Source organism: Dysidea avara, chromosome 10 (genome assembly GCF_963678975.1).
Source record: "Dysidea avara chromosome 10, odDysAvar1.4, whole genome shotgun sequence".
In the NCBI taxonomy this organism is placed as follows: domain Eukaryota; kingdom Metazoa; phylum Porifera; class Demospongiae; order Dictyoceratida; family Dysideidae; genus Dysidea; species Dysidea avara.
This window is the reverse complement of record NC_089281.1, coordinates 19,140,340-19,157,800: the sequence shown is the minus strand read 5'-3', so window position 1 is coordinate 19,157,800 and position 17,461 is coordinate 19,140,340. Positions and strand designations below refer to the sequence as shown.

At 36.1% G+C, this 17,461-nt stretch overlaps 1 protein-coding gene and 1 long non-coding RNA gene across 2 annotated transcripts; both read left to right on the top strand.

The window, feature by feature from the left end:
• The first annotated feature begins 18 nt into the window (after positions 1–18).
• LOC136268092 (uncharacterized) lies at positions 19–7,017 on the top strand. The gene is made up of 3 exons (XR_010706872.1): positions 19–88; positions 1,334–1,386; positions 6,866–7,017. It is a non-coding gene; the product is annotated as an uncharacterized lncRNA (long non-coding RNA).
• Positions 7,018–8,743: 1,726 nt separating this feature from the next.
• LOC136268091 (tyrosine-protein kinase ABL1-like) lies at positions 8,744–16,122 on the top strand. Its single transcript, XM_066063322.1, has 6 exons — positions 8,744–9,284; positions 12,046–12,300; positions 12,354–12,467; positions 12,664–12,750; positions 13,800–13,874; positions 15,185–16,122. The coding sequence occupies exons 1-6, from the start codon at positions 8,820–8,822 to the stop codon at positions 16,025–16,027; spliced, it is 1,839 nt and encodes a 612-aa protein (XP_065919394.1). The 5' UTR covers positions 8,744–8,819; the 3' UTR covers positions 16,028–16,122.
• The last annotated feature ends 1,339 nt before the right edge of the window (positions 16,123–17,461 follow it).

Sequence of the window (17,461 nt, the reverse complement as noted above, 5' to 3'; positions counted from 1 at the left end):
GAAATTCAAACCCATAATCGATAGTAATGACTAGCATCGCATCTATGATTTTTGAGGGAGTCTGTAGCCGTTTCACCATAAAGGCAAGGTAAGTGTGTCTACTGTATGATTCGTCTGCTCTAGCTACTTGGTAAATGTTGTACTTACGGCACCAACCCCTTTGCGGTTTTACTTCTGGTATATATACAGGCTGCCTTATCTTTTCTTCAGGAAGCATTAACCATAGATAATATATACCTTAGGTATATATTATCTATGCATTAACATACAGTCTAGGGAGATAGGTAGGTATGTTGAACGTGCACAGGTCACATTTTGTGGATGCATGCTCACAGAGTGTTCCAAGCCACTGTACAGCTGTAGCTACTTATGATGGGCTCTGGCACAAATGGGTAAAGTTTAATTGATCATATAGTGCACCTTAGTTATGTTATGCCCCGGCTATCCCAGGGGGTGGAGGTTTGCTGCTAAAGATAGACTACGTGGCAAATTTTCACTCCTCACGCTGGACAACTATTTTACTTTTAGGCTATGGGTAAACACCTCGAACAGGCTCTGCCTTCTGTGTACACCCTCCTGTGCCTAACTGGTAAAGTAGATAATAACAACAATAACAATAACTACTTCCCATTGTATACTCGGGAATATAATTTGTTATGAGTCTATAACCATGTGCCCTAACACTCATCTGTATAGTTAACAGTTAAAGTTTTGCATTGTAAACTCAGAGTGGAAAGAAACGAGAACGACGATTTACAATAACACAGAGAACTGGCCTTAACTGGTACCGTTAAATGAAGTATGAAGTTCATACTAATGGCATGCTACCTGTGGTCACTTAGTATAATGTACTGTACCAGTAGTATGAACTTCATATTGTGACTTTCAGATTAATTAAGATGTACCATGATCCTTGGGTACGCAAAAGGAAGGGGGGACTTAGCTAATAGCTATATATACATCTAATCAAGAACTCGTTGTTGGTATAATATTTAGTTATAATATCAGTTGCATGAATAGCTACGTGTCTACACATGTTACGCACAACTAAAAAAATGTACCAAAATTAGCAGTTGCCTTTGAAGGTTTCAAAACATACAATTATGTCATTGTCAAAATTTAATGTTTGTTATGGTCACAATTTTGCTGTTACTCAATAAAGTGATTATACTTTTCTCTTTTACATAATATACTCTAAGAATGATCAAATGAGTTGACATTTAAGATATTTTCTTTGAATCCATGTTTGTAAGTTCAGTTTTTGTTGTTTCAAGCCTTATCTGTATTACTGTAATGTTATAATATTATTACTCCTGTTTCCAATATCTTATAGTGCAGTATACGTTGGAAGTGATGAAGATAATCACATGCATTAACACATGATGTGTAAGTGTAATTTAAAAAAAAATGTTACTGGCATACTGATCATATTTGTAATCATATTTTCAATGTGGTCTGCATACTGGTGTTATATAAATCCCCTAATATGGTGGTCTGGTGCCTTCCCATTAGTTGTGAAAGTTTTCTGTGTTTGTTTAATATGGCTTTCACTCTGTTGTAAACAGGATATGCGTTTCCTTATTAATCACTACTTCACAACGCATTTTTCCTTACTTTGGCCCATTTTCTGTTTCAACTCATTAGCTATGTTATGTAATCTTTAAAGCCTCCGTAATCCAAAGACTGCAGCACAAGTTGCTGTCAGACCTTCAGTGTTGGTCACTGTAAAGATATAATAACTGGCTATTTTAAAAAAATTCTAAATTCAAAAGGAAGTAGGGGTTGATATAATACTAGCTATTTAAAAAATAAAAAAATTTTAAAAGGAAGTAGGGATTTGTATAATATACATGCTACAAAAAGTAAGGAACCAAGCTCAAAATGTTAGAGCTGAAATGAGAAATGATCCAGCAGTAAAGAGTAAGGAAACAAGATTAGACGAACAAGATTAGACGAACAAGATTAGACGAACAAGATTAGACGAACAAGATTAGACGACTACTTGCTAACACTTTAATCCCTACTTTTGGCTAATTTGATGGTCTCATTTCAAGATGCTAGCTAGCCAAAAGTAGGCATTAAAGTGTGTCTCATTTTAGCAAGTAGTTGTCTGATCTTGTTCATCTAATCTTGTTTCCTTACTTTTTACTGTTGGATCATTTCTCATTTTAGCTGTAACATTTTGAGCTTATTTCCTTACTTTTTGTAGCATGTATATTATATCAATCCCTACTTCTTTTTGAAATTTTTAATTTTTAAATAGCTAGTATTATATCAACCCCTACTTCCTTTTGAAATTTTTAATTTTTTAAATAGCTACCTTTTTTGTCTAGCTAGCTGTATTCTTTTTGTTTTCCACATAGCATAAACATCACTTGAAGCAGCTATCTTTTACCTTCGTACGCAATAAGCTCCTCTAAAAATAATTATTGTTTTGTCTTCAGTTTAAAGAGGCATTTCTAATGGCCTAAATGTTGATGATTTTACAGTAAAACATTGCTGGAAAGTCCACCATTATAAGAGTGGAACCCTCGTTTTTAGAATTCTGGATCCTGAGGTGGATCCGCCCTCAAAGACATTATTAGCTAGCTACCTCACAAAAAAGCTAAACTGGTAATTAAGACTATATAAAATGACTACCCACTGTTAAGAAATGCTAGAGCTACACCTGTTCACCCTCATGTTACGCAAACGTATTCACACCTTCGTTAAAATTACGTGTTTGGGTTGTGACGCGCGCCGCAACTATTAAGCGCCGTAACTATTAATTATCCTTCGAAGAAGCGAATGAATGATGAAAGCAAGCAGCATGGTGCAGTGGACAGAACGTAATCGGAACAACAGATTCGTGAATCCACCATCATTACCTTGGCTGTCTGAAATTTCTGGAGCCGTACACCTAGCCCTACCAGGTCTTATAGCAGGCAGGCTGGCGGACGAAATGTAGGTGAATTTTGAAATTTTTAAAGCTCACTGTACATTGAAACATTCGACTTTTCGCTTCGTTTACCCAAGGTACAGCATCATTATAACAGTACTAATGCATTCCAGGTAGTTTTTTTTGGGTAAAACGTATTGCAAGGCCATTTTTTAAGGTGAGAAAATCCTTGAAACCATATGATTTCTTACCAAACCCTACTATACAGTATTATCGTACTGTATGATAACAATTCATTTCTGGGGTTTTACATGAAAATAGACCATGTCAAGGGTTTGTAGTCATAGTTATGTACTTGATAGTAGGGCTGAAATGAATACTGCAAATATTTGAACAGTCATTAAAGATTTTGGTACTTAGATAGTAAAATTGGTACTCAAACACACATTAAACATTATAACCATGACCCAGCTCACATGTTGTATTTATCATCATGAAATGACATCATGAAGGTTGCAGAGTTTGGTTGATACAAGTAACACAACTTTTCAAGTAATAGCAAAGATACACATGTACACACTGCTATAAAGTACTAGGGATTTCAAATGGTATTTGTGAATACTTGATTGTTAACTCTAGAGTAGTGCTTGAATACTGAAAATCCACGATCGTTTCAGCCCTGCATGTTACAATTAACTTTGTCCTTTTAATATCAATATACTTAGATATGAACTTGTCAGAAGTACTACTGTGATTCATTACCACATTCCATTGTTCTGTTGTTAATGAATTTAAATACTGGTGATCAGAAGTTACAGTATAATGGTTTATCACATATAGAATATAGTTTAAGGATAATATCTGAATCATTTTCCTAATAAGCCTTTATTCTTATAATTGTAATTACAGTTTTATCAAATGTAGGTATTAGCAAACAAGTGCATTGCAAACAGTATGATAATTATGTGACACAGTGCAAGTACTGGTACCTTATGTAAAACTAGTTTTATTATGATGAAAATCTACCAATACTGTTTGCTTACTTTATTACAGACGTATGAAATGTGTAATTGTTTTAACTGAGGGCGAGACTTTTTAAAGGTGTGCACTGAGTAAAATTGTCATGTATTTCATAGTGTTTTGTGCTTATCTTGAAACACAACATCCAGATGTTTGTATACTATTGTGGATTTCTTATGTAGAAAACTGTTTCTATTAGAATAGGACAGTATTTTAGAGCTGATAGTCGCATTTTAAACTTCAAGTACATCTTCGTGTATGAATTTAAAGCTGAAATAAGGGCTTTTCAGAGGTGTGGCATTCTTAAAATTAGAAAGGTTTGTATAGAAACCAAGTAGTTTAGTGCATAAAACAAACGATTTATGTTTCCTGTGTAAAGTGTGCCAAGAAATTCAGCTATGAAAAGAATGCTTAATAATTTTGTTTTACCTGCACTTGTACCTGCAGAATATCTAGTCGTAAGCACCTTAGCCCTCAGCCTCTGGTTGATAACTATGCTATCCTACTTGTGGTGCAGTTTACTTATAATACAGTTACATACAGATGAAAATAATGTGAACACATGTCTACGTGTTGTTTACTGCCTGGGCATTGAACCTGGAACCTTTCAATCACCCGGCTGATGCCCTACCACTTAGGCTACCTTATGTATGCTACTCATATTGGGTAGGTTTTAAATTATTTACAACTGTAAGGACACAACAGTTGATGTGAGGTGACCACAATATCCTTTTTGTGACAGTCAAAAAACCACCTAACACCCTTATAATCCCCCTGTGATTGTGTGTTGATGATAGCTTTGGGGAAAGTAGAAACCACATTAATTTTTTGAGTTTATCACCTAACTGCTAATGGGTGACTGTACCCAAACTGATGTATAAACAGTAGAATGGACTACTAACATGGTGGATAAGAAATGCAAACGCCTAGCTAGTCTTTTTGAAGATGCATTTTTCATCATAGTAAAACTGTACCTTTTATCTGATTTATGAATGTAACTTACTAAACAGTATGTGTAGCTATAGCATTATAAGAAGGCTCCAGAAATGAGGAAGCACAAAAAATGAGTGCTTATTTCAGCACAATTATATCAGATTGACCAGTGTAAGCAAGCCTTTTACAAATGCTCTATGGTGATTTCTAAACCAAAACAGCTAAGCTATAAAAGAGGGTGCAAGTCTTTCCTGGTGTGAAAACGATGATATCTGTGATATTGTTGTTCAATAAGTTTGTGCTGTTATTGTTATAGATTTGTTGACATCACTATTATACCTCTGTAGCCATTTGTTGGCTGCCATCTTTGATGTTATACCTTTTCCACACCAGGAATGTTTTGAAGGCTACATCCTTTTCACAGCTCAGCAGTTTAGTTTTAAATTTTTGCTTGTTGATTTCACAGAGTGGCTTAATACCCTTTGCCTTTAATGTGGCACCTATTTCTTAAATGAGATCATCAAGTGTAGAGGATTTAAATCTTTACTGTGTAATTTATAACTGTGGTGTGATTTTTATGAGGTCTTGCACTATAATAGTAATAATATAGAATTGTTTCACATGTATAGTAGTAGGCAAGAGTATATATAGTTGCTTACATATTGTGATGGGAAAAGATCTTCGTTTAGTAGCCATACAGTTATAATTAATGTAATGGCCACCTATTTACCAAAGGTGGCCACTAAATGACTCATTATAGTGGCAGGAGCTTATAAGCGCTGAAGTGGCTATGTCAAGTAGCTAGGTACAAAATATATCTATATGGTGTGCTTCATGACCTAATTTATATTAAAGCCACATTTTCTGGTTTCAAAACTGTGACTGGAATTGTTGATGAAGTCTCATCACTGTAAAAGTCAATTTAATTCTAGTTTAAAAAGTCGACTATGAATATTCATTGTATTTATTTATACTGGGTCTAATGGTACTCCCTCCACCTTTCCCACCCCTATAGGGAAAACCTAGCCTAGTTTTAAGAAGACAAAAAATCAAGAAAAATCATATACTAAGGACAGTCCTATCATCCCGTTGCAAAAGCACACAAAGTGGGGGCTGCATCACCCACTTATCTATTTTTGCAGAGGCACATTATATAAGATTTCATATTCATGAATAGTGCGTGATAGTCTAGTTATTTGCAAAATGACATATCATTAATTTCATTATCTACGTACAGTATGTTCTAGTTCACCAGGAATGAAATATGATATTACAAAAACTAAACAAACAAATACCTGCACCCACACTTGTGCAGCAAAGTAGCTTTTCTTAAAAGTAACTGGACTTATAGACAGGTACAAGCTTTTACTCTGAGGTGAATACTTGTGCCAATTCAAAATACAAGTGAAACCGGTTTCTGAATACAGTGTGAACAGCTTTTCTAATAAGTTGTATGCATGGGTATTGTAGCGACTGAAAAACAACAGCATGGGTCTTTCATAGGTTATCCCTTCAAGACAAAAGGTGTGATGTTGCTTCTTATATGTGTATGAGATAAGCAGACTCAAGACTTTGTTGAGAGACTTTTAGTAAGAAAACATGCAACAGTTAAGAAGATGGCTCTGAGTGTTGTTTGTGGTTTAAAGCAGTTTGTTCACGGTACACTTCCTTAGCAATGAAATAGTGGCAATTAATGAATTACAAAATAATTAATGAATTAGAGAATACATGGAATAATATGCTGTAACTCCTGTAAGCATTAGTTATTAATTAAAATGAATTGACTAAATTCAGATTCAATTTACATCATAGTTTTAAAATAATAAATCACCAGCAATGCTAGCAGGGGATGGTATTAATTGCTGGGTGCCTGGTTTTTCGAAGTAGCTCAACATCACCTTGCTTATAAATATACAGGTAGCTATTGTTTAGTAAAAAGTTATGATTGTGTATGCATGGAAATAGCTGTATGCATTCAGAACTTACAGTGGGCATTCCAGTATCCAAGATTTTTTAAATTCATTTATTCCCCAGTAGTACCCTGGCACAAACGTACAATTTGGGATTGCTCCGTCATCTGAGCTCCAATGGGAATGAAAATTGCTATGGGGTTTGTCCACTTGCTGATCATCATGGAAATCTTAGTTTTATTGTACATCTAAGTAAGTTTTGTGTTGTTTTGTAATTTTTTAAAGTGTATGCAGACTTTATCACAAGTATAACCACTTCAAAGTCAACATAACAATGCCATATTTAAAACCACAATTCCACCTTAGGTATTGTTGCATCATTGTGACACCCCACTTCTTTGTAAGTTGTTAATTTAATCTTTTTACTTAGTTGGAATACACCATTGTATTGACAAGTGTGTAGTAGGTGAAACATATATGCTTACCATAAAGCATACAAAGATCACTGAGATCCAATAAACCTTCATTAGCTACATGTACAAACTTGCAGCTAGAAGCAACTGCAGTTTCAAGACAGTCCAGGCCGGGTGCTAGATTGCTTCCTAATTCAATTGTGCCATTTTTTCCTTAAAAATGTATGGGGAGCTCCAGAGAAAAATGTACTCTTTTTCAGCTTTAGTGCGTGCAAAAGTAGCTAATTCCAACCCAACGAATGAAATTGGTAATCAATGCTCTATCTATTGAGCATATAGCTAAAAAGTCTATTTTAATATTGGGCTGGAATGCCTACTTACAAAGCATTTTCGGTATATAAGTTAGCCTATGTGGATATGATATAGCTATCACAGTGTAGCTATAGCTATAGAACTAGTCTCGTTACCCAGACCCTGCATATCTCAAGCACATGCATATATTGATTTTAGATTATAAGTATATAGTGTGATGATTTTTGTCTTGTTATCTGGCTCAAATTCCATTGTACCCTCACACCTCTAGCTGGAAGTATAAACTTAAAGCTTAGTCAGCAACAACAACAACAAAAACCTTCAGAACCTATGTAGACCTTCAACTCTTTGCATGGATTGCTGGCATACACAACATCATATCCCAATAGGGGCATTGACAAAGCTCTGTAACCTAAGATGGAAAAGAATGCAGGGAGCAGGAGTAAGAAACAGAGTCCAACTACCACAAAGTACTCCCAGGCAGTACTGAAAAGATGTAAAACATCTGAGCATGGTTACCGTAGTAGCAGTGTTGTTCTGAAGAAGTGCGTGGTTTACATCACACGAGCATCATGTCTACAAATACGCATGGGTCGATGTCCATGCACATGCAGCCAAGATGGTGACCACCAAATTGATCAGCAAAGTTTGCTTATTCCCTATGATATTTCCTTTTTTTTCTGTAGCTTCTCGAGTCTAGTTTGCTGTCCCTGTGGTAGGTAGTCTTTTGGAGCAGACATGGACAGGCTCAAAGAATTACAGGGAATGCCACAAACTAGCCAGCTAGTACAGGAGTCAGTAGTAAATTGGATAAATACTGGCTTGGTCCTGAATAGAGACTGCATTGAGCAGAAGGCTCTGACGAGCAGCATTTATAAATTCATGTCGGAATACATGCTAATTTTGCTGCCTACAAGAAAGATGGATAACTAGGTTAGACTGAAAGGGAATCACTACCTAGCTAGCTATGTCATAATCAAAGCGAAGGTAGCAGGATTTAACATCCTGACCTGCATGGGATGGAAGACACGTATTAAGACCCTAAGTAGATAGGAAGAGCTCAAAAAGGCCCGGCGCTGAGGTAGCGCTATCGACTTCATGCAAACCAGCATAATAATTGTCCCTCACACGCGTAATAGATACTATTCTATTATAATTAATTTGCGCGCTTATAATCAAAATCGATGAGCGCGGTCGCACGTCGGTCGGCACCATGCATGCAAGAGTACATGCATGCATGCTAGCTAGCTATATATTGTAGTAGTGTATAATGATCCCTAATTTGTATGTCGGTTGGCATTGCGAATATATAGCTATATTCCTGGCTAGCTAACTGAGTCGTCTGCGCCCGATATGACTTCATCGTTAACTGAGGCAGAATACCGACTCCTTTTGCAAAGTTGTGAACGGGAAATAGCAGCGCAAACTAATTTACCTTATTTACTTCCTTTATTACGGGTGAAGAAGTTACTGGTAGACGAAGAATTTCGCGCACTTCAGGAATTACCGTCGTACGAAAAAGGCTCACATTTGGTGCAAATCTTGCAGAAGAAAGGAGGTGAAGACGCGTTCAGTCGATTCATAGCAGCTTTAAAACAAGAGAAAGAGCACTTGGGGCACAAAAATTTAGCTGATAGATTGGTTAAGGAAAAAGAAGAGAGAATATCAAAAAGACCTCCAGTTCCTCGAAGAAGAACAAGCGGTCCAGGATTCCGTACTCCTCCTGTAGCCAGGAAAGTACCACTGATTCCTCCGATAGACAATAGGTCAAAGAGTCTCGACCAGATTGACGAAGTGGGACTTGAGAAGGACGTGCGGGTGAGTGGGGTTTACTGATTGTATAGCTGCATAGCTATATAGCTATCGCCTTTTCTGGCTAGCTCGGGCTAGCTAAGCCGTTCGATTATGTAGTCTCTCAACTGAGTCAGTGTTAATCTTAGTTAGCTAGCTGCGTATGTAGATCTGCATTAATTCAATTATAATTACAATTTTAAAAAATTTGACCAGTTGAAATGAGTTGGTCAGTTTAAAATGTATTACACGATACAAGGCTCCGAAGTCAGACTATAGCTACTCCTACTACAGCTGCTATCTCACAAGAGCCTCATGTATAATAAAGTTATAGACACATGGATACATCATAGATTTATAAATCTATGCATGCATCATCAACAAGCTGATACCTCACTCAGGTATTCAATTTGTTGGGGTGCATGGTCTGTTGAATAGACGACACAGAAAAGGGAGTCACCAGTTGAAAGTTTGAAGTTAAAAGCTCTATAGGTAGCAAGCTCCTGAAGGTGTTCATCTTTTAACTGTTGTATTGTGCAGGAGGTTCAAACAATGCAGCAGATGCATGTGGCTCTACGAGTTTCAGGAAACCATTCACTGAGCATTAATATACTCTAATAGAACAGTCAACAAGCAGTCTGAAGCCAAAGTAGTTTATTACTAAAGAGTTTACCTTGTTTAAAGTTGCCAAGCATCACAAAGTAGTGTGATACACCAATTAGTCAGTAAATAATTGGAAATCGGTTTATCAGCCATATTTCAGCAACAGTAGGACCTCCATTAGCCGGACACATATAGAGAGAATACTCTAATAGAACATACAACACTGTAACAGAACGTACGACACTGTAATAGAATGTTCACGTAATGGCTAATAGAGCAGTCACTTATACTGTTCGGATAATCGAAGTCCTACTGTATTGGTAATTATGAGGCTGATTGATTTTACTGACCCTGATGTAGGAATGAGGCTATTATGCTCCAAAAATTGAGCATTATCCTTTTGAGCAGTGCTCAAAAAATCACCTATTATGCTTTTAAGAATTGCCCATTATTCCCAAAATTATGCCACCGTAATTGGTTAATAATGCCAATTTATTGCTGTATAAGGCCATTTTCATTGATGTTTAAGCTTCAAATAGTCTTGAATTCTTTAGCTGCCAATAGCTGGTTGCTGTATTAAAGTATATCAATGTGACTGCTTACCCTAACCCTAACCCAAAACCACCCTGGCTCCTGCATTTTCAAGTGGAGTATGAAAGCATGAAAGTCAGGAGCCTCCAGAACTATGTACCCCTGCGTTGCATACATAAGGATAGCAAGTACGCATATGAAATTTACAGAAAAGATGCATCAATCTATTACCATTCAGATCACTTCCAGTATTAGTAGCTGCTTGTAGAGTTTCCTGCCAAATAAGACAGAAAATTTGAACAGTTAGATAGTGAACTAGTATCACAAATGCTCAAAAAGGGGTGGAGGGTGGGGGGTGGTGGGGTAGACAAGAGATAGACTTCAAAATGGAGGTAAACCACGATTGGAGTCCAGTCGTGAGATTACAGGGCTGTGCTGGCTTTTTAGTGGCTGATATGTAGCAAAAGCAACAGAAAAAAAGAACTTCTGGCCAACTTTATCAGGCCATCCACCAGTAAACCGCTGATTCTTGCCAAGCCAGACCTTTCACAAGGCCAGAAACTGCCATTTGAACCTTCCATACCACTTGGAAACGATGTCTGTTAAACCAGCCTTGAGCAGTTTGAGGGTCAAAACTAGTATTACGATAGTGTAGCTATCCACTGGTGGTGTTAGTTTATTTTGCCTGATGTGTTATTTGGATCGTTTAAAATTTGGTCACATATGGTGTACTTTACTGAAGGGCAGGAGCCTTATAATGCTGAAAGATTGTTGCATGCAATTAACTGCAATATGTTGCTATACATATAGGCTCGTGTAGCTAGGCCTAGCTGAGACCAGACAATTTTCAGTTTCCTGTCTGTCAAGGCATGGTATACCCAAAAGCAGGGGAGTATAGAAATCATTCTGGGTATTGGCTTGTAATTGTCACTTTTCTGTTACCTAATTTGTACAAGAACAAAATGCTTTATATATAAGCAGTTAGCTTGATACTCTAATATAGTAGCGATGTGTGTGTTGCCGTATGCTTCAACAAACAAAAATTATTACATTACATTTTAAACAAGTTCCTTCAAATTTCTATGCTTGGGAAAAAAAGTTAATAAATTACCTTTAATCTTCATGGCATTTACGAATAGTTCAGTCCAAATTTCATGATTCCAGATTTTAATCTAATATTTTCAGACCAATAGCTGTTTTATACACACACAAAATTCTTAGAATCTACGTATGTAATTATTAAAACTTAAATGTCAAAAATAGTCATCACATATAATTTCTCAGAGCAACTAGTTTCCCAGGAGTCAGACCCTCTAGTTAAATACTCCGTCACATTTTGCATTTTGGGTGACTCCTAGCAGTGTGTCTTTTCTAAATTCTACCACAATCATAACTGGACTAATTACAAACAGAATGTTCACAAAAGAAAACAAAAGAGTGGAACAATTAAGAGTGTTATCAAAAAAAACAACAAAAACAATTTAGCTATTATCAATTGAAGAAAATTATTATAAACAGGTATAGCTAAAAGATGAATTTTGCATGTAATCTGAAATGTAATCACCTTACGTGCATGGGACACTGTGTACACATATGATAGCTATAGCAGTCTTGCATATTATGTATAATTATATACTGTTTGATTTTAATACAGGAAATTACTGACTGCAAGCCTGTTAAGGATCATCTACTCATTGATCAAGAAAAGCAAAAGGATGATCGCTTAACAGTTCTAGAGAAAAAATTGGAGCAAATGGGAAGAGATTTGAAGGCTATCAAGGAAGGTCAAGAAGTTCTAAACAAGTCATTAGAAAATAAGGTTGGGACGGTGATGGAAACTTTACAAGAGCAAGTCTATGACCTAACTACTCTTGTGAAATCCCTAAAGTACGATGATGGTGCATATGAGGTAACTGGTAAAAACATATCTGCAATGTGGATATATTCAATACCTTTGGATAGGGAAAAATTCCCACTAACACATCAGAAGGGCAATACGACGACATTGTAGTTCAGTCTGCTGTTGATAATGATTATGTTGGAGGAAACCAGTATTCAACAGTCTTACCTCGTAAGGTCAGTCATGGAACACACATATACATATAAAATATTGCCATTTGCTTATAATGTGCAATATTGTTAGGAAACAAGATATATAAAGTATGCACGGCTAAATAACATATGCACAAAGAACAAATACAAAACAATTAGTTAAGATTGGCTGGGAGGCTTGGGACATGGACAACATATGTTATAAGCTTGTAATTAATAGATTTATCAACATCCTGATGATAAGGTTGCTGCAGCTACTCAGAAAAGCAAACCCCTTCCTGCAAGATGTTACATGCAATTAAAACCAGTAAGTTCATATTAGATATACTAGCATCATGTATGCAGCATCTTTTACTGTATTTTTGCTTTTAATCTTGTCATGCATGGTATATGTGATGTAACTGAACTGCACACTCCATAATAGTTGGTCATTATTGTACTACTGATTTTGAAACCCCCAGATTACACAGGGATATAGTTCAGGGATTCATTTTCCATGGTGTGACAATAAATTTTAACTGGTGACTGAATGCCCACTTCATTGCTTCCTCTCAGAATGTTAATTAGTATAGTGGAGCTGAAAACTTTGAAAGATGTACTCTAATAGAATGCTCAATTTCTCTAACAGAGTAGCCAAAGAGCTAAAACTGTGCAGTATAGAAACTGTTCTTGAGAACCCCTTACCTTGTTGTGTATCTTCAAGATACTCGAATAGAACAGTCAACCATTATAATAGAACAGTCACAATTATAACCAAAAGTAAACACATACTTTACCTGTATCAACGTAGTATATTTTTAGTGCTTCTAAAATCTGAGGGGCATGCCCCCAGACACTCATGCTGAATGGCATTTATGTAAAGTTAATTTCATTATATAGCCATAGTTATTAGCCCCCATAATCTTTGGCCTGCTCCGCTGCCCCTGATCTTACCACTGTACTTATGCTTTCTCTACATCTTAGCACATGCCAATTAAAAGGCTGTTTAATATTACATTTTTCATAAGATCTTATACTTCACAGTGCATATATGTGACCGGATCTGCGAAAAGGGTTCTTATAGCCTTTCCAATTGCATGTGCTTGGCAATCCATAACGTGACTTGTGTATATGGTACCAGTCTGAAATTTGGTCACATGGCACTATTTCTGGATGTAAGTATAAGACAATGGGTTAAAGACATGATCATCAAACATGGAAATTTGGAAAGGCTATAAGACCCCTTTTTGCAGATCCAGTCACATATAATGAACTCTTGGTTATATACAGTACAGATTCTAACTGCTCATAATATTATAAACATTAAGCACTTGCTTTGTTAATTATTTACTTAAATTGTCTATTTTATTAATATAGAAATCCAAACCCGAAGAAGAACATGATCAGTATGAAAAACCAACTCCCAACATTGTTCATTCACCTCAGCGAAAGGTGAGTACTGAGTTGCTTACAGAAATTATTAGAATTAACCCTTTATAAAATATAAAATGGTCTGTTTTGTCAAGATGTAAACACTGTCATACTCCTTTATGATTTGAAATATAAATACAATATCTTCTGATCCAAACACTGTAATAGCAACAAGCTAGTGGCTGTATTCTAAAGTTAAAGTAACATTTATTGTACTGTATGTATTATTGTGATGCAAACCTCAAATAACATCTCTGTATTACTAATATTAAGACATATCAACTTTAGTACAAATGTTCTATTGCTTCAACATCCAACCCATAGGTGGTGTAAATGAGGGACTATGGATCTAGAACAAACAACGTCATTGAGTTATAATGCAAAACCACAGTAGAAAATGCACTAACAAGATCTCTATTAGTGCAATCACCCTAATAGAGCATTCATTAAGTTTAAAGAACATAGCGATCACTTGATACAATCAGTGTCATACAGATACAGATACAATAGACCCTCAGTTATCTAACCCTTGCTTATCTGTACACTTGTTTATCCGAGATTGGAAATGACTGTTCTGTTAGAGTATTTTGAGTACAGATGTATGTTCTATTAGAGTATTTCAACAGAGTTCTGTTTAGTTATCTGAACACTTTTACCATTGCCTGAGATACATTGGGATTTGGATAATCGAAGTGTGGTACTGTCCACAAGCATGTGTGGACCATTCTCATTTATTAGTAGATGCATAAAGCTATGTCTGTAGGTCTTTTGCAAGTCAAGCCCACTTATTGGGAATGTGTGATACCGTTTAGCATACAAGGACCCACCCCCATTTAATACCAGTAAGGCGAACTGAAGTCTGTAGGTACATATGAACAAAGCTGTGCCCACTTATTGAAAATGTGTTTGGGTTACATGGAGCCATGTACACCGATTGATTGTAAATCATATTCTTACTTGTGTTAGAGTTTCTCTTGGTATGGCTACTGTACCCATTTAAAATACACTAGTAGATCCGCTACACTGTGTAGCTGTTAATGCATTTCATGATATTAGAGTTGCATCCAGTTCCTTGGGTCAGTGGGTCATCCAGATCAGTAGTAATGACCCAGTTTCAACCCCAGGATGCAAATAGTCATCAGTTTTGTTAATAGGAAGCCACTGTAGAACACAGGTGGTCTAAAAAGCATGTATCTTGTAGAATGCATTATGTTCATTAGGCTTATGTAGCTAATAGATTTTCTGTGTATCTAACATGTGCATAAAACTGTGCGTGTTTTTCTCTAAATGGTCATATTTGTTGGGTACATAATGTATCTTTACTTCTACAGGCTGAATATGTGGAGATAAAAATAGTAGCACAAGGCCAAAGTGGTGAATTTTGGTTAGCAGTCAATAAAGTAAATGATTTAATGACTGTCATCAGAAAACCTAAAGTAACATATACACAAGAAATGTTAGGCAAAGAAATTTCCATATTAGAGAGCTGCCGACATCCCAATATCATCAAGTTTATTACTGCTGATTTTAGTCAATCAGAAAAGACATTTTCGCTAGTATTTGAATATGCAGAGAGAGGAAAACTGAAAACCTACTTGCATGATGAAAAGGCCAACTTGAATAGCTCAATACTGTTGGGAATGGCAACTAATGTGGCTTGTGGTATGATGGAATTAGCACAAAGAAACATTGTCCATTGTGATATTCAAGCCAGCAATATTCTTATTGACGCTCACCAGGTATGCAAAATTGCCAGTTTCAATAAAGCACTGCGCCTGAAGCCCAAAGAAAGTCATAAAATATGTGAAACACTTCAAGTAGCTATAAGATGGCAACCACCAGAAGTTCTTAGTAACAGAAAGTTTAGCCTCAAATCAGATGTGTGGTCCTTTGGTGTATTTCTTGCCGAGGTCTTTACTTATGGTGGTGCACCTTATCCTACCATGAAAGGCAATGATGTAAAGAAATTTGTTTTAGAAAAGAAGATAATGGAAAAGCCAATCGAGTGCCCCAAGGAGGTGTACAGTGTGATGAAGGAATGTCTCAACTATCGACCTGACCATAGATTTCCCTTCTCTGAACTACATAAAAGATTAAGGGAACTACATAGCACATTTTTCAGAAGAGACTCTAATGTTAATATGCCTAAACATGATGATGAATATCTGTTATAAATACTTGTATGTTGTCTGTATTCCATATAGCCACAATGTGTGAATCTTGTAAGCATAGTTGTACAGATCATCTAAAATGGACCATATACAGAAAAGAGGTTACATCAACTAGACAAATAGATTGCTTTATTTCTATAATGAAAATGCTATGCATTTCCATTTTAGATTATTGGGATAACAAGAGTCCATAACAAAGAGGACTCTTGTACTACTTTCACACCTCACTTCAAAGGAAAGATAAATGCCATATAAAACACTGCTATCTATTCTTAGGAATGCACTAATGAGGGACAGATGTCGCTTAGAGAGGTCTAAGAATGTAATAAAATATTATCTCAGACCTCCTGGAGGGCTTGTCCCCAGACCCCCAAGAATGTATGGCATTGATATCTCAGTGTTGTAGTGTTCAAATATTCATAACCAAAGTTTCCCACCCCAGTCTGGCCTGCTGCACCACCCTTCTGAAGGTCGAGAAAGCAGCAGTGCTATGCTTAATTAGTTTTCTTAAGTTAGTTATACAGCATAATTATATAACTCATTTGCCCTTGAAAAATATGGACATTAATTGTCTAAATAATTAACATGTGATTTGCAAATAATACATTAAATACCTAATGCCTGTCTTTAGCTTATAGGTTTATTTTCTCCTTAACAACAGTTTACAGCTTCACTGTACTTTCAACTAAGTGATTTAGGTTCTATAGCTGAATCAAAGCAACTACGTATACTGTTCTTCCATAGCCCTCAATGTGCTTAGGTTATATTGTATGCTTCAAATGACAAGATTTGTTCCATCATCAATGTGACTGGATTTGCGAAAAGGTACCTTTTTTCACACACAAAATTTGACCCATTTTTTGAATTTTAAAGCTTCATAACGTTTTGATCATGGCATATAATTGCTTGAAACTTTCAACGAATGTGGCTACAGTATCTGGCTACATTTTGATACCAAGAGCAAGTTAATCAGTATAAGGAGTCCAGTGTTGCATCATTTTGTTTGCTGGTATGTCAAATGTGTGGAAAAGGTACCTTTTCGCAAATCCGGTCACAAATTGTGACCGAGTTTGTGAAAAGGTACCTTTTTCACACACAAAATTTGACCCATTTTTTGACCTTTGAAGCTTCATAACTTTTTTATCATTACATATAATTGCCTGAATTTTTCCATGAGTGCAGCTAAAGTATCTGACTACATTGTGAAGCTATATAAGAGCAAGTTAATCAGTAAAAAGAGTCAAGTGTTACATTATTTTGTTTTCTGACATGTAAAATGTGTGGAAAAGGAAAAGGTACCTTTTCGCAAATCTGGTCACAATTATTATGTCACCCAAAATAAATATATAATTTTCTCAGTCATGGGTGATGGTGCTGTAATTGTTCACAACCTCCTGGAGTTGTTACCTGATTATACAATCAACTTTAACTTAAACA

Bases quoted from the DNA above. Each gene is read 5' to 3' on its own strand.
- LOC136268091 (XM_066063322.1), top strand. From the start codon at position 8,820: ATGACTTCATCGTTAACTGAGGCAGAATACCGACTCCTTTTGCAAAGT. The intron at 12,468-12,663 runs GTCAGTCATGGA...TGTAATTAATAG, and splicing joins CAACAGTCTTACCTCGTAAG to ATTTATCAACATCCTGATGA. The intron at 13,875-15,184 runs GTGAGTACTGAG...TTACTTCTACAG, and splicing joins TTCATTCACCTCAGCGAAAG to GCTGAATATGTGGAGATAAA.